The 22,173-nt window shown below is 41.0% G+C and overlaps 1 protein-coding gene across 1 annotated transcript; it reads left to right on the plus strand.

Moving 5' to 3' along the window:
• The first annotated feature begins 16,140 nt into the window (after positions 1-16,140).
• On the plus strand, positions 16,141-20,639 carry rps10 (ribosomal protein S10). The gene is made up of 6 exons (XM_079217760.1): positions 16,141-16,185; positions 16,645-16,794; positions 17,632-17,806; positions 19,707-19,784; positions 20,126-20,181; positions 20,554-20,639. Exons 2-6 carry the CDS (start codon positions 16,645-16,647, stop codon positions 20,593-20,595), a joined length of 501 nt encoding a protein of 166 aa, XP_079073886.1. The 5' UTR covers positions 16,141-16,185; the 3' UTR covers positions 20,596-20,639.
• Positions 20,640-22,173: the final 1,534 nt, after the last annotated feature.

The raw sequence follows: 22,173 nt of genomic DNA on the forward strand, positions 1-22,173 counted from the left end.
TCAGGTTCAGTCCACAGCCGACAGCAATTTAAAGAAAAAGGGGCCGCAAGCGTCCGTAAATGATGATGGGGTCTGAGAGGTAATTAGCCGCTGCTAATGAGTTGTGTTGCAGCTTCATAAAACCTAATTGTGGAAAACCTCTGTTCTTGTAACGATATTTGTTTCTTCTATCTGCACAGGGATCTATTCACAGAGAAACCAGACGTCTTGCCCCACATATTGTTCTCCTGATATGCTGAGGAAAGAGCGACAAACAGAAACCAACACACAAGCAAACAAAGAAAACACACATCGAGATAAGATGCAAATCGAGGATGCAAATGAGCCGACTGTTATCAGCTCAGTGAAATGCCAGTTGGAAAACAAAATACCAATGAACAGATAATACAGTGAAAGCATTTGATAGAAGACACAACGTCTTCTGAAGCCACCGAGCCTGCGATGAGTAACAACGTTTGCATGTCAAAAGGATTAGTTTGACGTTTTGGTAAATGAGTTTATTTACTTTCTTGCCAAGAGTTAGACGAGAAGATTAATACCACTGATGGCTGTACGGTAAATATGAAGCTACAGTCAGCGGCCAGTGTAACACAAAAGTTACATAATCTGTTTAATGTCACCAGATTTGTGTGTGTTTAATCTGCACCCAAACCAAAGTGTTAAAAAAACGACAATTTGTGGTTTTGTATGTGCCGGACTATTTCTTGGCTGGTGGCAGTAACTTCCAGGAGTTTCATAAAATATAATCCTCCATAAAACCACAACGTGTCGTTTTTATACTTTGGATTTTGTCCAGATTACACAAATAAGAGTGTTATAATATAAAGTGTTAATTAGCCATCTTTAGTGCTGCTGGTCGCTAACCTTTGGACAGAGCTAGCTGGTTTGCCCTGTTTCCAGTCTGTATGCTAAGATAACCAGCTGCTAGCTTATATTTAGCATGAAGACATCATATTTCAAATACATATCAAATAAAGTTGATTTCTGCTCAAAGTCAACAGTGATGAAGCGCCAGGCGGCGGTTCCAGGTCAGAACGGTCTACTACACAGTGTATGTTTATGTTTCTCTGAACTCTAGCTGATCGGAAATTGACGGAGAGAAGATTGTCTTGTAATCAACAACAAAAGAAAGACAATCTCACTAAGCCCAAATATGCAGATGAAGAGGGATTTGATGCAGAAAAAAACACAGGTGAAACAATAGAAGAAGAGCGGCAGTGATGTGTTTTGATAGGAGGTCAGGGGGAGGGGCGGGAGCTGCATGGGTATTTGGGTCAACCATGCTCCAATGCATGGAGAGACACTTTTTGAAGAAGAGATGAAATGACAGTGGGAAGGGAGAGAAAACTCAAAAATCCCCCCCAAAAAATCCTGTTAATTGAGGGGAATTTCACAAGCCCGAAAACCCAACGGCTTCGGGCAAAACAAACGCCTCGGCCGGATGCGGCGTGGAGCATGGCATGAGTGTTTTATCATGGTTGGTTAATCCATTAGCTACGTGCCGAGAGGGGGCTTTTGTTCAGGCGAGCCCTTCGCTTTGACTCGCAGAGAGGCAGATCACAGTGGAAGAAGACTAGCTTCTTCCACCTTTTCATTATTTTTGTAGAAATTAAGCTAAAAGACAGAAATAATGACATCAACCTGACTGTATTTCTAATTTAGAGAGTGCACGATCTAGTGAGTTATTCACTGTGGTAAGACAAACAATAACCCCCACCTGCCCACACACACACACACACACCCACAAACCCAAACATTGGCAGCACCCTCCAAGGTGTAGTCACCACCACATTGATTCACTTCTCCTCTTTTATCAACACCTCCTGCAGTCCAAGCAAAAGAGCCACATCCTCAAGCACATCGAGCGCCGAGGACTAGGAGAGCATCATTGGGGGATCCCCGACCCTCGAAAAGCAAGTGCACACAAGCACCAAAAAGGCACCACAACTCGCAGCACGGCGAGCCGGTCTAGCCAACGCCAACGCACCAAGAGAGCCCAACACCCCCGAACAAAGAGCCTTAACACACCCGGAGAGAGGGAGAACGCAGCCCCCCGCCACAGCAACAAAAGCTTACCCCCAGTCCTCCATTAACAGCGGCTAAGGCTACAGCTCGGAGAAAAGAGACACGTGGGCTCCTCCAGCAGTCAGCCCCTCTCCTCCTCCTCCTCCTCCTCCTCTTCTTCTCCTCCCTCTTGTTGCTTATTTTTCCCCCTGCGCCGCCGTCCTCTCTGACTGGCTGGCCGACGGAGCATCAGCGTGCAGCGCAGGAGAAGAGGAGCACTAATCTGAGATCTTCCTATCCGGCAGGAAAAATAAAAAGACTGTGTGTGTGTCTCAATGAGTTAGGGATAATCCTGTGTTGCTTTGCTTGAATGGTTTAGACAGAGCAGCGGGCCCGAGAGGAGCAGGGGGGGAGAGAGAGAGAGAGAAAGAGAGAGAGAGAGGGGGGTGCTGCTGTGAACACTGTGGATGCTGTGGTGTGGATATGTGAGGTGTTTAATGATCAGCCTCTGGGTGGAACTGGTCATGGTGGAGACATTTGAATGCTTCAAAAAAAGAGGAAGTCGTGGATTATTTTTGAATCCCTGTTTTTCTTCCTCCCTAAAATAGCTGTGGCTTCTACAAGACGAGGATACTCTGATATCACTGTGTGATCACAGTAAAGATGGCTCGTTTTGAAAAGGCTTTTCACACGCGAAATCAACACACATTCACACCACCAGCCTCGTCAGGTTGCAAAGAAACCCGTCAATCCGTATTATTCAAGCTCTGGTGCGTCAGGTCGTGCAGCTGATGCGGCCCGTTTAGTCTGCCGAGTCTAGACTCATGGTTTAGATGTTATGAATTATAAACTTTTTTTTAGGAACGAGCATAAAAGTGATTTCGTCGCAGGTCATGATGCTGCTGGATGAACAGCGGCTGCGGAGAGACGTCTGTGTGATCTGCTATTTGACATTCAGAATGAGTGATCCCAGAGAGTGCACAACATAAACGTTGTCATCTTAGTTTTACTGCCACTCAGCCCCCAGGGTTACCTCATTGTTTAACTAAAGTTTTATATAAAAAAGGGCAGCTGGTATTTGATTTATACACATTTTTAAATTGACTAAGTACGGACATTTTCTGTAGGGGGGAGGGAAGAACAGAGAAGAAGGTGGAATAAGAGAAACTTTAAAATTGTTGGTCCACTGGTCCAGATAATAAAAGAGGTTTCATTCCAATACACCATAAATTCCTTTAGTATGCGCCAGTACAACACAGGCAGGGCGGGGGCCAACTAACAAGAGATAACAACAATATCACGCTGAGCATATGAAGGGGTGGAGGTGATCCTCAGGTAGATAGAGAGATATATATACACACACACACATACATACATATATAAAAAAGCTGTTCTGTTCTGTTCATGTGCATTAAGGCCAGAGGGCAAGTGTGTGCTGTTGACATGGCAGCCATAAAACGGTTAATAATTAGACAACTTGTCATAAAAGTCGGAGCAAAAAGTTAAGCTGTACAGCTGTAGTGTGTAAAAAGGGTTAAACTGCAGAGCTAGATGCAATAAATTCATAAATATGCTGATGACAAATGTTCCTCTTTGACTCGCCTCCTTGGCAGCATTGTTTCAAGCACAGCCATTGACCAAGACTTCCTGTGTATGTGTGTTTTAGTTTTTTTTAAAGCCAGTCGAACAAGAGAGGGAGACGTCCTCCATCACCAACCAGACCGACACGATGTCACGAGGAGACGAGACCCGGCTGACCGCAGAGAGCAGATGGCTGCGTGTCTCCGCGGCGCGGGCCGGACGGGTGAGCTGGAGGTCACGGTGTCCGGCTGTTTAAACTGACATCACATCCAAAAGCTCTGAGAGAAGAACATGGTTTTGACAAATGGAAATAAAAAGGAGAACACAGACACGTAGAGAGAAAAGGGATTCTTTCATTAGACTAAGAGTCCACGGCATGCTAGCATCTTTGTTCAGCGGGCTAGCATGCTAACGCTAGCTTATTAGCGCTGAATCTCTCTAAACAGTTTCCGCATTCATTCATGTGGAATCTGAAGGACTAGATTTTGGTATCAGAAGCAACCTTGTTTCTGTTTGTAGAACGAGTAATATTGAACAATCGCGTTCGAGAGGCCAGAACACAGAACCCACTGGCTACTGTCTGACGAAGATTTAGCTATTTATTGGTTTAAAATGAGCTTGTGAACTGGCTACAATCCAGTCGTACATGTCGTCTCTCAACTCCAGTCTCAACATCTCAAGTTGCTAATCGATCGATCCAGCTTTTTAAGTCTCGATACAGATGTCTGGTCTTTGGGTATCAGCTGATGTTGAAGTAGGAATACAGCCGAAATCAACTCATTATATGCTAATAAAGCTACACACCTTACAGCACCAATGTTTTTTCTTTTAAAGCCTAACATTAAATGCAGTTTTGCAGAAAAACAAACTTTTTTCCTCACAATCTTAACTTTTCTCACTTCATGTACCATTTTGTCTCCTCAGAGGAAATACAAGAGAAACTAGGTTCACAGTCAGCTCTTCGTATCGAATTCCTCAGCAAGAGAAGTAACTTGTTAAATCAAGAATAAGAATGTTGAAAGAGTTTCAACTAGGTCACCAAGTTTTCGGGGGAAGATTAAAATCTCAGCAGGTGGAGAAAAACAAACTGATTAAAGTTATGTTCGCATTTAAAACTCTGGAGTGAACAAAACCACAAAAGAGAAGAGATAATATAAACCATTTCCCTCGGTGGATGTTACCTGACTGACAACTACACAATTATAAGGATTGTCATTGATCACAGCTGACAAGCCCTTTTATTAAATATCCACACCGCATGCTTTTTCTTATCAGGGACGGATGTGGGTTTGTATTAAAAAGAAAAAAATCAAAATAACAAAAAGTGAACCAACAGTGTGCTCCTGCTTAATAATAATAATAATTTCAATTTATATAGCGCTTTTCAAGATACTCAAAGGCGCTTTACATTATGGACAAGTAACAAAGACAAACAGAACACCTGCTTCACCATCCATCATACTTAATGGGGAAAACAAGACAAGAACAACAACAAAACTGAACAGAGGCTGCTGGTATTTTCCAAAACAGTTGATAAAAATGAGGCAAGACAAGTCAAGAAGAAAAACATATATGTTGCCTCGTAAGCACCCTGACATTCTGAAAAGGTTAATTGACCAGAGATGAGTTGATGATTTCCACTAAATCATTCATATACCCTCACACACACACATATGTAAACAGACCACTGCATCCCTCTGAGTACATAACGTCTCCGGCCCGGTGAGATCTTGGCCACATTATTCAAATGCGGCACTTTTTTTTCTTTCCCTCGGGACAAACTGCTGTATATAAAGCTGCATTTATCAATAGTTCACACTGCTGTAAACGGATTAGGGGAGATGACCCACCTGACTCAGATGGAGAAACTCTTTAAGGGTTGATGTAATCTGAAGTCACTGTCTGGACAAACTGGGTTATACCACACAGAGATCGATACAAGAGAGCAGGCCTGAACAAAAACTATTGTGCAACAAATACGCTCTTCTCCAGTTTCATATCACCGCCGGCAGTCCCTGATAAACGACTCCGGCTTCTCAGCTGCGTACACGAGTGTCGCAGGTGAATCAGACGTGAATGAACGAAGAGAAGCTGTGTCACGGAGGAAGACTCAATAAAAAAGGCATTTAACCCTCAGCTGCTCTTGTGGCGTTACGCAACAGCCAAGAGGATTGCAGTTGTTGTGCAACTACATAAATGTGCAGCTGTGTGAAGGGAAAAGGGAACGATAAAAGTGCCACAAGAGGATTGTTCGTAGAAAAATTTCAGGCAGCAGACGATGATTTTGTTTTCGAATATCTGAAGCTCATTCTAGTTTCTCTAGAATACCTGCACATATTTTTTAGCTACTAGCAGAACATACTCAACCCCGCCCCACCATCAAACTGTCAGCAGTCACGTTGCATTGTGGGTAATGCAGGCACCAGGTTTTGATGAGGAAGAGGATTGCATGGACTAAAAAAGACGTCTTCGGTTCTGCTGCACTGATTTCGATCCTTTTTTGTGAGTGACAATAGTCACTCTTTTAAAGTCCATACTGTCAATAAGATAAAGACAAAGATTGAGGTCTGTGTGCACTGAACATAATGATGACTTTCTCTGCTTTTTACTTTTTTGCCCAAGACCTGTTTAAAATAATACACAGGAAAATCCCCCATACACTCATTTGAGTCAGAATTCATCCGCTATATGACGGAAGAAAAACGACTGGAAAAGGCTCCCGACTACAAATGCAGGTACAAAACTACAAGTGTACAACGTTACGGTCTTAAAGTCGACATTGAGATGCGTCATTACAGATCGGAGCGGTTTACTGAACCTGGTCTGTCCTCTCTGCGGCCGCTCGGTCCTCGACAGCGCGACGCCAAATGCTTTCTAACAGCCTCCAGGAGAACCGACACCTGAAACTGAGAGTCAAGGAGCGTCACTGCCCCGCTGCAACCATGACACATCCTGCAGTCCACACACACACACACACCCTGAACTTTGACATATCCCTGAGAAGACACATTAAACCATCAATAATTAGCTAGCTGAGAGGGAGGGAGGAGACTTGAGGGCTCACACACACTCGTGAGTCGCCGGGGAACGGAGACTCTGAGACAGACCGATGCAGAGAGACAAGGACGAAGGGGACAAAAAGTTACTCATCGCAAAAGATAATGAAGGCAGACAGGAAGTATACACAGAGGAGATAAAAGCCTGCTCCGTGGAGGGCAGACGGGGATGAGTCGACATCGGGGTATCAGGTCAGCATCCACTCGATCAATACAGATCTGCTGATGTACGAAGATCGCCACAAGTGAGGGATGGAACAGTCTAAATCGCTTTCAGCTGAGGAGGAATCACGTATACATGAATATAAAATCATTCTCTCTAAAGTAACAGACGTTATGCCGGGATGTTTCAACACACTCTTTGTGGTATTTCGTCCTAGACGGCGTCCCGCTGAAGCGGCAGGATGGAAACTTGCAGGATGAACTCCTGGAACCCTCGAACAGAGCCGTGTGGTCCGCCCACTAAGGCGGACGCTCGTCTCCCCATTATGAGCCATCTGTGTGTCATCTAATCATGGTTCTCCCCCCGCGGGGCTCGCTCTATTTGACCCCGGTGTTCAATCCCATTATTGCAGGAAGTAATATACGACCCCGGTGCAGGCCAAAGGAGAACTGAAAGGGCTGCAGGTCTGGTCTTGTAAAGGAGACACACTCTTGTGATTGAGGCGGTTCTCCTGCTGTGATTGGACAGCGTGCAACATCCTGAAGTCATTAGTCGAGGTCCCTCTGACCTCTTTCTCTCTAAAAGGACCTCAAACATCTTTCAATTGATTGGAATATTCATATTTTGTTTATTCAATAAGTGAAAATGTGCTGTTCTTTCTCTGGATATCAACAAGTGTGTATAGGTAAACTCAACACAACTAACTTAAGTATGACTAAAATACATTTATTTTTGGAACATTTTTGTGATATAACGTTTTGATTCGAGAGCTTTAGAGGTGCTGGTACTTTTTGATGCAGGCCAGCTGTTTCGCCCTGCTTTTAGCCTTTATGCTAAGCTAACCGTCTCCAGCTTCATATGAACATGGTTTCCACTTCCAAAATGTTGACCTATTACGGTGAATATGAGTGATGCTGGGTTGCCCTTGAGCAAGGCAAAGTGTCCCTATATTGATAAAGATTAACATTTAATCAAATAAACAAGTTTAAGAATCTGACTGAGCATTCAGTCCCAACTGTCAGTAAATACAATGTTCTATACTCGGTGTTGCACACAGTTTATGCAATAAAAAGTGAGGTTTTGGGAATTAAATTAATTCAAATCAAAAGAAAACATAAATGCTTTTAAACGCCAGCTGGCTAAACAATCAAGATCCATTTAGCGGCTGTACTGGAGCTTTCGATCATCCCGCACAATCCTCTGGCATTGTGGCATAATGTGTGTGTGTGTGTGTGTGTGTGTGTGTGTTTGAACACCATTTCATATTCTGTCTAGAGCCAATTTATCATATTCTAGGGTTTAAAATTCAATCGATACTCCAGGGCAAGTGAGGACGACCTCCGTGCTTTCTAGTTTCTTTGTAATCAATAACCTTTTTCTTTTCTACCTCTCAGTGCAGAGAGAGCGTGTCTATTGAAGCCGTTTGGAGTCAAAGTGGGTTCGCACTGAAGCTGACAATGGAAGTGACTCATTCAGTGACAGTGCAGCTGCAAAAAGCTATGAGAGCCAGACACACACACACGCACAGTGTATCAGTCTACTGCTTCTTCAGGTAAATCGCTGTTATTTTGTTGAGTAAGCGAGTAACACCAACTGCAGCAAACACACAGATACATACACCATACAAAGTTCATTCTTAGCCTTGAAAACAAAAAAGGTGAAAGAATAATCTAATTTCCACTTTTGATCGTATAACATGATCTTCAGCAGTAAAAAAGTTTCCCCCTTGTCATGAATACATTTATTTTTTAAGTCGTATTCCAACAAGAGGGTGTAAACTGGACAATCTACAATTCAAACTGGGGAAACTCCCTCTTCTGATGAAGATCATGTGTTGTGATTGAAAGCTGATTAAGTCATTTTTTGGTCATTTTTTTCAAGCAAAACATTTGCTGCTTTTATTTTTTGTGACTGATGTGCTAGACTGGTATTAGATGAAAACTAGGTATTTTGGGGGACTTTGAAAACGTTCAACTCTGTGTTTAGTATACTTGCTATGTGTGTATTATTTTTAAAATTAAACTCATTCAGAAGAAATGAAAAGTATTTCCGGTTCTGCCGAGTGAAGCCAACCTGCACCCCTTCTACTGACCAGCAGGGGGCGACTCCTCCTGATTGTATAGAAGTCTATGAGAAAGTGACTCTACTTCTCACTTGATTTATTCCCTCAGCAAACATTGTAAACTTGATGCTATGGTCTCAATCTCTAGTTTCAAATCTTCTTTAATACAACATGATGTTCATTTAGTAAATGATGGTCCCATTGAGTGTAAAATAGACCATAAATCAGAGTATGCTTTATGACAGGCTTACTGTGTCATCCTAATTATTGGTTGCGAAAAAACAACATGGCGACGGCCGCATTCTAAAATGGCGACGGCCAAATCGCCGAACTCAAGGCTTCAAAACATCAGTCCACAAATCAATGGGTGACGTCAGGATGACTATGTCCACTTCTTAAATACACCTATGATTTCCAAACGGGCATAAAAACGTCCCGGCCATGTCTCACGATTATCAGAGTTTTTAAAGACCAAATAACTAACCTGGAAAATTATCTGCATATAAATCCCTAATGAAAACTATTGAATTGGCCGTACTTCCAACGTGACACATGCACACCACACAGACGCCATCTTTAACAAACCCAGTTGCCAAGGTAACCCCTGCAGTATCGCCCTCTTACAGCCTACTACTTCGCTCTAAAGCAACTCACACACACTAAACATCTGACATGCTTTGAACCTCAGAGGAGCACAGCAAACCCGAACAACCACTAATAGCCTTTTGTTGTTCCTCTTAAGCTGTGAGAGGGGTTTCACAGCCCTGGAGACATGGAGGGATGCATTACGTCTTCCAGAAAGTGGAGGCATGCGCATCAAATGCAGATTCACAGCAGCTTAGCACTCCCACTCTCTGAAGCTCTTACCAGTAGTCACACAAGGCCGACTTACATTGAACTACTCCAACATGTAGTATGAGCAACCAGACCGCTGTGCCTGAGACCCCTTAAAGTGAAGAAACATCTACCTGTGATGCCTAAACGCTGGTTAATGCATTTACTGTCGACAGTTACAGTTGTGTGCAGTTCAACAAAACAGGGAGTATTCCTTCTGAAATGGTTTGTTTGGAAGGATTTTCAGAGGCCGAAACAGTTGGAATGTCTGAAGAAACAAATTAAAGAACTTAAAAAGTAACCGTACATGTTTCTCTTGATAGAGTGAGTCATTTATGGCTGCAACTAATGATTATTTTATCAATTAATTGCTCAGTCTTATCATCTATAAAACATTAGTAAAACTGTGAAAAATGGCCATTACAACAGCCTAAAGACAAAAGGGAGTTTATTAAATGTCTTATTTTGTCATGACAGTGCAAAAAACAAAAAGTATTTAATCAATTATGATCTAAATAGTTGGCTTAGCCGACTTATTGTTGCGGCTCTAGATTCTTTGCGCCACTTGTAAAACTTCACAAAATAATGACATCACGTGATAAAATTCAAGGTTTCCGTATTCAAATTGCTAGTTTTGTCCAACCAACAGCTCAAAGCCAAATATATTCAGTATATAATCACAAAAGGCAAAGAAAAGCTGCAAATCCTCGCAATTAACCCGGAACTAGATAACGATACTTCAAAAAGATCAACTATAGTTCTGTCCATCAGTCCATATCCATTTTAGGAAAGTTTTAAATGTGAACATACTCTATGAATCTTGGGACGGTCCTTCCCCTCTACTGTCTCCAGCATGTGTTCATGTATGTATCATCAGGAAGAGACCAGCATGCACCTCCTGGATAAAAGAGCAGCCTGGCTGTACTCTGTAGGCCTGAGGCCGTTTGCTGCACCGAGCGGATTGCTGCTTAGATTCTGCTGATTCAGCATCTGTAGGCACAGTGCAGCAGAGTCAGACAGCAGAGACACACCAGGGAATTCATAATCAGTGTCTGGGAAGGTGCTTCCAGAACATCTCATATGAACAATTCCCATAAAGAGAAGATTTCCCTCGTTTTAGATTCTCAGATTGGGAATAGTTGATGATTTGCTTGAGTTGTATCATTCACTATTCTTCCTGTATTTTAGACACTTAGCGGTTTACTATACAGTCATGAGCAAACAGAGATTATTGGATTTTTAGGAACCATCATTTTGATTGTTAGCAGAAAGTAAATACTTTATATACTATATAGTGCATTAATTTCTAAGATGGCAAAAGGTAAATGTCCTAGAGAGAGGTTTCTACAATGAAGTGAATATATTTTAGACTGTGGGTTGGAGAAAACAAGCAATGTGAAGACATCAGCTTAGGTTCGGGCAAATATTTTTTCCCCAATATATGATTTTTGGTAATTTTTTTAGACATAATGGTAACTGGATTAATCAGGAAAATAATTAGCAGATTAATCAATTGAAGCAAATAATTGTTTAAAAGATTGTGAAGCTATATTAAAAATCAGCAGTGCGTTTAAGTCATATGTAATATCATACACATTAAAACGTCTTTGGATTCATAGAATAAGGTTCATCCTGGCTTTTCTTTTTCCATCACAAAACTGCCATCTTTCATAAAACACTGGATCAATAATTGGCATTTATTGTGGTCCGAGGCAGGGCGATTCTTCTTACGCAATTGGTATTTCACGGAGGTCTGCAGCTCCCCAGTTCAGTAGTTGCATAACACCGTATGACCCGGTGTATAATGGCAGCTCTGCCCTTGCAAACTTCCCCCTGGGCCTTTAAGGAAATGCAGCCGGCCTTTCTCCCATGATCCCCCGTGAGGATCCTATCTCAGGCTCCAGTTACCTTACAGTTCTGGCCGAATCCAAAGCCCTGCTCTCCCATCATTCAGTCTCCGAACATGTATGGAGGAAGCTTCAAGAAGATCCTTTTTTCATTCAGAGGGTTCAATTATTGACTTAAGAGTTCGTCCATTGGTGTTCGATACAGCAGCTTTGAAAAGACGCTCCAATCTGCTCACTCAGATGCTCAGAATTACCACAACTTATTGTGTTGTGGTAATTCTCAGAGGAACTTAGTTGAAATTATCAAACTAATTGAATTCAAATACAATTGCATTGATCCAAAACCCTGACGGAAAGGTGGCTGATGTTTATGTTGCAAGGGCCCAAAAAAAGAACTCCAAGAAAATAATAACTTTAATAGCTTTCCAATCCGCTCAAGTCAACCGGGGGCCCGCGAGCACCAGATGTGACGCGCCAAGCTTTTGGGACTGCAAATGGAAATTGGAAGCGAACAGATGCCCGTTGGGAATAACATCGTAAAATCCATAGTTATTTATTCAGAAAAATGAAAAGAAAAGAGGGTAGGTTTTAGTCTAATTAATTACATTAGCGATGACGGCTTGTCTGTCATTTGCTAAACAGAAAGGAGTTGAACCGGGCGCCGCAAATCAAATGAGTGTCCCTCGTTTGTCACAAGAATTAATCCAATCAGGCGCGCTCTCCATCAAAAGCACTTCAACATGTGTGAAGAGACAAATCCTCTCTCTCTCGCTTCCATCTTCTCTCTCTTCTAAACAATTATCTTCCCCTTCAAATTCAGTGATGAATTTGAAAGGTAAGATGAGTCTGCATACGATACATTCTCCCTGATAAGAAAACCAGAAATGATCTGCAGTAGTTGCATCCCTAAATGACCGGCTCTTAAAGCATATCTGTGTTTACAAAAGCTTTGTGTTGCGGGTCGATGCGGTGTGATGATCAGAAATGAGATGAGATCATTTCCTCACAACAAACCGCGTAGGAGGCCGAGGATTCCTACTCAGCTTGTTGACAGCGAACACTCCGAGTGAGAATAACCGTCATGCAAACATTATTTTCATACTTTTTCTGAATGAAAATTATATTTACAATGATTAAACAAGAGAAAAAGCATCAAGATTTGTATGTTTGAGAAGCAGGTAGGAGCAATACTCAATGAATTAGTGATTAATCAACTGGTCATTTCAGCACCAGTGAGAATGACATGAAATGTACTTTATCAGCCTGGCACAATACCAAAAGTACTCAGTTTCTATACACGAAATGTGAATACATTGAGTGACGTTCTCCAGCATACAGGACAATGAATACAGTGGAAACGACAGTATTAGCCCATTGAAAAGGCTACAGACAAATACAGTGACTTTAAAGACTGCTCTTTCACCAAGCCTTACCGCTAGTGACACATTCCCATTTAAACGTGTGTCGACTCGTCTCTGAGGCAAAGCTGATGTTTTCTAAGCGTTGACATAAAGAAGCTCGTCCAGAAACACACAACACACGAAGACAAATGTTTTCAGCAGTACTCCTCGTGAGGGGTAAACTGAACTACACATGTAAAAACAGTGCAGTGGCCCTTTAAGACATTAAGGAACACAATGTTTTTTGATATTTTCATAAATTGACTTCTGTTTAAGGCATACGCCAAACTTTTGCCATAGATGGTATTGAATAGCTGCACAGATGAGATATGCGTCCAGCAGCCTGTTTGTACAGTAATGTGTACGCACAATGCAGTACAGGAGTTCAGAACCGTGGACAGAGACTCAGAGAGTCTGTGCTCACATGGAGGTCAGAGCCTCACAGCAGCCCTGATCTGATCCACCAGCAGCTGCTCTCCGATGACGAATCAAAGAAATGTGCTGGTCTGGAGGAAACACTGGCTCTCTCTCCCCAGTGATAGGATTTTTTTTTTTTTATACTTCAGACATCCCTCCCTAACCTTCTGCTGCAGCCACCACAGGCTGCTGCAGGTCTCTCATTGCACCTTCTGCAAAACTACCTCCCACCAAATTGTGTGCAAAATGCATTTGCTTCTGTCAAAGCGTGAACATTGTTGAAACAAATCCGCTTGAAATGAGTGTCGTGAAGCAGGAGTACGTAGTGGCTCAAGTGACCCGCTCGTCAGCCCCAAACTGCAGGTGTGTGTGATACAAAGAGACGCTACGACACTTACTTTTCCTATCAAAGCAATGCACGTTACTTTACTTTAGTCACAAGAGCGTCGCAAAGGAGGGAAACCCGGCTGTTCGCACCGATAGCAGCTGTAACGGTTCACAGTAAATTAAGCTACTTTTTCCACAACAAACCTAAGCTAGCTGTTGGTCGCGGATATGTGGTAATAACAAAAATAAAGACGTACGTACCAAAACGATTTTTTTTTAATCCAGCTTCTTTGAATATATTTTAATTTTTTTATAATGTAGTCATTGTCTTCATCAGCTGCCTCCTGTTGTATCGCCGGTAGATCTATCGCTGGAGGAGCCGCCAGATGGGGGATGGTCCGTGAGTCAAGGTAGCCATGGCCCTAATGAACAATATCACTTCCGGGATGCTCTTTCAACATAAACGTTTTAAGAGGGAACGATCGGGGGAAACGTATAATGGGAAAATAAATAAAATAAATGAAAATATATAAAATATAGAAAATTAAATTAAATTAAATATATAAAATAAATAAAATTACACTTCAGCTAGCATCCAATTATATGTAATACATTACATGTAATACAAATAACATGTCAATCAACAGTAATGATTAAGTCACAGGCCAAATCGACTGATTTAACATGATATCATGCATATACAGTTATGGCTATCACGGTGGCCTAGTGGTTACAACTAGAACCTAGCACACGAGAGACCTGGGTTCGCTTCCCGCAAAGAGCGTAATCCGGCGATCAAACTGAGGTCTGTGGCTCAGTGACTCACACAAATTTGGGACTATGTATTGGACTGTGTAGACTCATTGTGGGCCGGTTACCCACTACGTGTAGGTCAATGTGTGTTTGGAGCTAACGCTCCCCGTGATAGGTGGGTTTCATCGATTTCCCCCACAGGTTTACATGGCTACATCCTTCTAACAAAGGCACAATCGTAGTCAAGCGAACCGAGACTGGCACCTAAAAAGGTGTCGGTTGAAAAATATTTTTTTTCTTCTTTTTCAGAACTTGCTTCTCAAGTGAAAGAATTATTTTATTTTGAAAAATGCAAATTTGAAAGTGGCCAGTTTGTCTTTGTGTGCATTCCCCAACTAATTACAACACATTTGCGCGCACACACGAGCCACACTATCTATTTATTGAGTCTATTTTCACTTAATACCACATAAACTGAAGCAAAAGCACCGAATTATGATCCACTTTACGTTCTTCATTATAGTTTTCTGTTGTTCTGTGACAGCAGCGACAGCCGGAGCTCTCCTGTTCCTCGGCCCCCGGAGGATGGACGGGGTTCGTTTGTGCCGGTGTGACACGTGGGGTTTATCCCAAGTCTCTAAATTGCATCCTCGTCTTTGTCCCTCCCACCAGGGATGCATGGAGAGACGCAAGGAAACCATGCGAGGAGAGAAGACGCGAGAAGTATGTTTATAACAGTGCAATATTAAAATAGAAGTTTACAGTGAAACATATGATACATGCTTTCTTTTATTTTCACAGTGTTTAAAATTAAGAGGATGGAATGTGCAAACATTTTGACGAAGCAATCGTTTTAATGTGGTGCAAAAATGGTTATTTGATTGACACCAAATTTAATTTATAGTTGATGAATCACTTCGAAAAAGTTGCTTTTCTATGTTTAGACAAGACAATTTGGAGAGGTTGCATTGGTATATTGTGATGAGCATTTTTCTTTTTTTTGCCAATTTCAGACATTCTGACTAAAATATTGTACAATTAACTTTGACATGTGATACAAATAACATGTCGATCCACAGTAATGATTAAGTCACAGGCCTAATTCTCATCGACTGATTTAACATTGAACAAGCAGAGTGGAAATCCTCAGCCTTCGAGACTGTTATGAGGAAATCATTTCATCTCATATTTGGTCATTAAACCCATCAACCTGCAATTTAAAAAAAAAAAAGCTTACACAAACATAGCTCTGCTTTAATAGGGGATGATTTGGATGGAAGGAATCATAACTGGAGTATAGCAAGTAAAACGGTGTTTGTCACAAAACCAGTGAGTTTTTTTCAAGTTTCTCACAAAATGTATTTTTAATTGTTTATTATATAGTGGTATAGTGGAAGAGGACATTTTCAGATCCTTTACTTAAATACAAGTAGCAATACTACTCAATTTAAAAAAAGGTATTGAAAGTTCTTTAAAAAATATTCTCAAGTCTGTATTAGTAGCTAAATGTACTAAATAACTCAAATAACTAATAACTTAAAACGTTGTTTTAAGTTATTAGGTTAAATACATTATTTGGTACACTATTAAAATAGTACTACACAGTACATTCAGCAGGCTGTTCTTCCCCTCCGCGCCGGCAGGGGGCGATATGTCTCCAGCAGAAAAGGGTCGCGAGGATAAACCTTCCCGGTCAACGACAGGCGTTCCTTCCGGCTCCGGTCCCTTAACAAGTGGAAAGGTAAAGAAATACCCGGCGTAGTAATCTAAATATATCTTGAACATCTGATGGTCTATGAACAAATAATGCTTAACGTTCGACTGTTGTTAATGTCACAAACGATTCATTCGTCGTATTTCAGCCGTAAACGAGTTACAATCGTGGATATTTGACTTAAAAGTAGGGAAGTGACAATGGCACCGATGTTCACGAACGGCTGCCATTTTTTCTCTATTAACGTGGGCCACCTTAGTCAACGTTTACGTCTGTTTAAAGTGTTTTACGAGAGATGTTAACACGTTCAATAAACCTAGTATGTTGTTTTAATAAAGCGTTAGTTTGTTGGCTTTCCCCTGCATCGATTTGTATCAGTGCATGTTGCTGAGTTGGCTAACATGCCGCCAAAGTGGAAGCTATCGTAGTCTGTCTGTAGCGTATACTTGTGGTAAAATAACGGATCAAATATGTCACCTAACACAGATGCTGATGCCCAAGAAGAATCGCATTGCTATCTATGAGCTCCTCTTCAAGGAGGGAGTCATGGTGGCCAAGAAAGATGTCCATCTGCCCAAGCATCCGGAGCTTGCGGACAAGAACGTGCCCAACCTTCATGTGATGAAAGCGATGCAGGTGAGAGACACTTTTATAATTTTTTTTTATTGTGGCTATAGCCTGAGCCGAGCTGTACAGTTGAACGTTGACCTGTCGTTTCCTGCAGAGCAAAGAGCTGCTCAGTAAGAGCAGTAATTGTTACTGTGCTAATAGAATGTCATCTCAAGGATAAATCTTTGTAATGTCACAGTACTAACCAAGCATCCAAATTCAAAGTTTGAATGGCAAAGTTGAACTTTCACTTGCACAACAGACCCTATTGAATATTATGCTTGTTACAAGTGATGACGGCATTTGAATGCAACTCAATGAGGCTACTATTTATTAAACAGATGATTTACATGGGGAGAAGGATGCACTTGGGCCACAGCCACACTGACACATTTTCATTGTAAAACAACTATCTCTGTCGGCATTGTTTTCAAAATTATCTCCATCCACACAACAATCCTTTGAAAAAGCATTTTGCGTGACCATTCACGTAGACTGGGAACACGTGGGGCGGTGTAAACAGGAAGCCTATTGCAGAATTTAACTGCACAACTTGTTGCTAGTATAGACAACAAAGCCGGTAACGCTTTAAATTCATCATCTAGCTGTTTTTCTTTCAGAAAAAGGTCATGTGATGGGGGCGTGAAGAACTAAGACCCAATTAAGTAGCGAATGCAGGTGTCTGTCATTGTTTCCAAACGTACCCATTTAGGATGTAAACCTGTAGCGTAAATGTAGCAAAAGATGTGCGTTTTAAAATGGAAACATAGTAATGTGTACATGGCCTTAGTTTACTATGAAGTGCTTACAATAATATGTTGTTAGTACTACAGTGTGAAAACGACATGTTTGTTTTTCCTCCAGTCCTTGAAGTCTTGTGGGTACGTCAAGGAGCAATTTGCCTGGCGTCACTTCTACTGGTACCTCACCAACGAAGGTATCCAGTACCTGAGAGACTTCCTCCATCTTCCCCCTGAGATTGTGCCCGCCACCTTGCGTCGCCAGACCCGCCCTGAGACCGCAAGGCCCAGGCCCAAGGGTAAGCTCACTGATGTACACAGGTTGAATGTTGCTTGCGTCTGTTGGAATAAACTGTATTTCTCAAAACAACTGTCATAATCTGCAGCAAACTTGTAGCGATAAATTCTGATGTTGCTTTTTAAATTAATCTTACTAACAAAAAACACAAGTCATTAGCTGTTCATGTAAAAACCTGCTGAGTGCAAGCATTCCATTGAGATTAACCTCATTGAGTCAAAAAGCTGCAGCCAAAGCTCAGTGAGTTCAGCAACTCTTGAGTTGATTGTTCCCAGCTGCGTTTTAGCCCGACATGACCCGTAATGCAGTTATTTTATAAAATTGGCAAATGCGAATCCAATCAAGTCTCAATTAGATTTGCTGCCGATTTTAGAAGGAAAGGTTAAGACTTGTCGGAAATCACAAACCAACCAGATGATCATCCATCCTTTAGCTGTACATATCATGTCTGTTGTTGACGGAGGTGAAACTTGGATTAAAAACTTGACACTTTATTGAGAACTGATGCTTTAAGTTACAGTTGGTAACTTTTATGTAAATAACTTCTCATATTTGCTCAAACTCTCACTATATTGACGGGAATAATCTGTGATAAAACCAGGTTCCTCTGCCTCCTTTTTAGTTCTCCTAAGGCCGTTAGCTAGATTCCACCACACCCGAAGAAAATAACCAATCACAGCCGAGGAGTCTGACCAAACCAGGCAGCACTCATAAAATATAAATCAAGACTTTATCACAGAACTTTTCGCCATTGATTTCAGAAACATTTTTGTCTACCGTTTGTTCTGTATGATTTATTTTCAACATTGCAGCCAAGTCACAATTTTTCTCATTTTGCTATCTTGCAAATTACATTATAAGCCCTAAAGAGGCAGAGCAACCAAATGTTTCCCCTCAGATTGTGTCTCAAGCACTACTGTTAGAATATAGTGACAGTTTAAGCAAGTACGACCACTTTTTTTAAAGTGACCATCTGTAGCTTTAATATTATTTAACTATAACATCCTCCAGAAATTCTTAAATAAATCCCCCCAAAATGTTGTGCTTTAGATAAGTACAGACTACAATTTATAAATACACATTTTACTAAAGCAAAACTGAAAATAAGAGCATATTTCTGAGATGGTTTTTACAATACAACAACATACTTGTGGAAATATATATATGTATATATTTTATTTCAAAATAAATTTTTCTACTAAAACTTTAATATTTACCGCCTTGGTCATTCTTGTTATATGAAGAGGGTTGGTCTCATCTGCAAAGTTGTCAAGAATTCAACATATTTTCAGATAGTTATTCAGGCTCAACCATCAGCTACAACTAGCATCCCTTTGTTGAGCCTTCATAACAATTCTCTAGTATTAATATGTCTACGTAATCCTATCGGCTGTGGCTTTAGATGAGGCAGATGGGTTGGAAATGTTGCGTTTCTGTCTGGTGGCTGTTTGATAAATTGTTGGTATTCGCTTCTGGCAGACTTTGTTGCACTTATTACAAGCATCGTCCTCGCTGACTAAGTTTCTGCCGTCTGCCCTTTAGTGGGTGTGTTTGGAGTATAATTATCAGCTAGAATTTTATTATTGGCACAATAATAAAATTGGCTTATAATATATCTGTCACCAACGTAGTGTTTGTCCCGCACTTTAGAGTTTAAGTGCAGAATAAATGATCTCAGCATTGCATTCTGGGATTCTGTTTCACTCTGAAGCAAACCAGCATCCCGTCACTAAAACCCAATTCATAAATACTGTTTTTATCATTTAGCACCTGTGTATTTAATGAAATGTATTGACAATCTGAACAATTCTCCTTTTTAAAGTATGCAGAGCTTCCTCCGCTTCTATCCTGTTGTATGCAGCAGAGTGGACCTGACCTGAGTTTTTCTTGTCTTTCTGCAGGAATGGAAGGAGAGAGGCCCGCCCGCCTTAACCGCGGAGAGGCTGACAGAGATACATACAGGAGATCCGCTGCACCTCGTAAGTATACTTCTAACAATATTAGTCAACCAAGTTACTTTTATGAAGTGATGTTGAAATGAGCAGCAATAAGTCTTTGAAAGGCAGGTGGAAAACTGACTTTGATGTTTTAGTCCATTTACCATGAATTAGTTCTTATTAGCAAAGTTACACAACAATAGAAAAATAGTCATATACCTTGGGTATCTTTAATTTAATGTAGTGAAGAATGCTTTATCAAAAGTACATGTAAGTGTGTGAATAGAAGATCCTTTTATTGTTCTGGGGGTTGATGTGTTTGTATTGAAGTTTGAACTATAAAAGATGTTTACTGACTTGTTTATTCATAACTTCTCCATCAGCTGGTGCCGACAAGAAAGCGGAGGCCGGTGCTGGAGCTGCCACAGAATTCCAGTTCGTAAGTACTGCTGCTATATTTTTTACTATGAAACCCTGTGAATCATCTTGTATATTATTTGTTACGCTTGTGGGAATTATATTGTAAACGGGCATATTTTTGGTCTTGAATGAATTCTTATTTCATATGAGGAATATTTTCTTCAGCAACTAAACAACATGATTGTCCATCATTGTTAGCTCGTGGGTGGGTTTTTATAATGGGTTCAATAAGCATGCTGAATTTAGTTCTGCATCGAATCCTGCTCACGGTCCTCTCACTAGGGAGACACTAACGTTACAGACCGTTATCTTGATATAGTACGGTCATAAGACGTAATTGTTTTGTTAAACTCAGGGTGACTAATGTATTGAAAACGTTTCCCTGTTGCAGAGAGGTGGCTTCGGACGCGGCAGAGGACAGCCGCCTCAGTAAATTTCTCCTTTTCTTTCTGTACAATAAAGAAAATCAAAATACAACTCTTCCGTCTATGTTTTTTATTAAGACCCAAGTCGATCCCATTCCACATTACCGTCTTTAAAGAGGCTGTAGAAGTCCCTTGACCAGTCTCCCCTTAACAGACATGTCACCTCCTAATAATCACATGTAGTAAAACATTATTTGTCTATTCTAAAAAAAAAGTTGTGACTGTTTCTGCATACTCTGCTCTTTACAGTCTTGCAATGGCATTGATTGTGTACGACTAACTGGAAAGCTGCAACTCGTGTGGACACAATGAGCCCAACTGTGTTCACAGGTGATGGTAGTTCCCACATAGACATGTCACTATACATGACCTTTGATGACCTCTAGGATAATCGGCCTCATGAAGCCTAGGAACCTATGGCATTCAGAGGATTTATTGACAATAAGACATGCTTGCCATCCAATTGCTGGAAAAGAAATTGCAATTTCAAGTGGTCAATATTTGTACAATGTCTGTGACTTTAGATTAGTCTTAAAAATGAATATTAATGACATACTGTCCTTTTTCTAATGTGACATGTTGAGAAAGGCCAGTGGTGGCTTTGGCTGCAAATTGTGCAAATGATAGATTGAAGACGACCTGCACATCTTTGGTTTGCCCCCCATTAAAATGTTTTTGATGACATGATTCTGGCGTAGCTCCGCCCAAACATGGAGAAGTTTTATCAATCGGAAGAAGTGAAAACATCTGAGGGTGTGCATCTGTTAACGGTCTTTAAAACTTTCCAAGTGAAGCTGTTTTACACTGACATCGAAATGGGAACCTGGTGTCCAGATTGCACTGAATATTGTAATGTCTGCTTCTTAAGAACAAGGAACACCTTCTGCTTCAGGGGAAAGCATTTGTTACACACAGGAAATGTCACATTGTTCAACTCCTAATGTGAAATAACACCACAAGCAGTGTTCCACTTCAATACCACTCTAAACAGGTTTTGAGTGTCGTGTGAAACATGACAATTAAATGTACTCATAAGTCAGTATGCATGCTAAAAGCTTAATTTGTGTGCTGGTGATGTAAAGTATTGACCCACAATGCAATATCTGATATTGCTATTTGCATTTAGTGGGGGGAAAAACTGTTTTATAACATTCAATTTGTGCCATTTATCAATCAAAGCTTCAAACTGCCAATTAGGCTTCAGAGATGGCAAAACAGTTTTTCCACAAAATTGTTTTGGGTTTTCTGTCGTGATTCGGTTTCACCACCATCCACATTAATGTGAAGCTTTTCCAGCTGAGTAGCTCTTCATTTTACTTTGTGGAAGAACGGTGTATATTCAGTCTGCAAGGGAAAAACATCTATATTTGGTTAAATTAATTTAGTTTTCACTTGAACTTCTCCATCATGAACACACAACTTAAAATGTGCTTAAAGTCACTGTCCCGTGTTGATTTGGGACAAAGTTAAAAGCTCGAGCCACACAACGTGTTCACGTTCATTTGCTGTGGCAGTCGGATTAAGTATAAAACAGTTGATATGCTGTATACTCAATGCAAAAATACCATTGTGTTAAGATTAGCTGT

The sequence above is a fragment of the Taurulus bubalis genome (genome assembly GCF_910589615.1).
Source record: "Taurulus bubalis genome assembly, chromosome: 5".
Lineage (NCBI taxonomy): Eukaryota > Metazoa > Chordata > Actinopteri > Perciformes > Cottidae > Taurulus > Taurulus bubalis.

Coding starts and splice junctions, on each gene's coding strand:
- rps10 (XM_079217760.1), top strand. CDS start 16,645: ATGCTGATGCCCAAGAAGAATCGCATTGCTATCTATGAGCTCCTCTTC. Junction 19,785..20,125: donor CAGGAGATCCGCTGCACCTC/GTAAGTATACTT, acceptor CTTCTCCATCAG/CTGGTGCCGACAAGAAAGCG. Junction 20,182..20,553: donor CTGCCACAGAATTCCAGTTC/GTAAGTACTGCT, acceptor TCCCTGTTGCAG/AGAGGTGGCTTCGGACGCGG.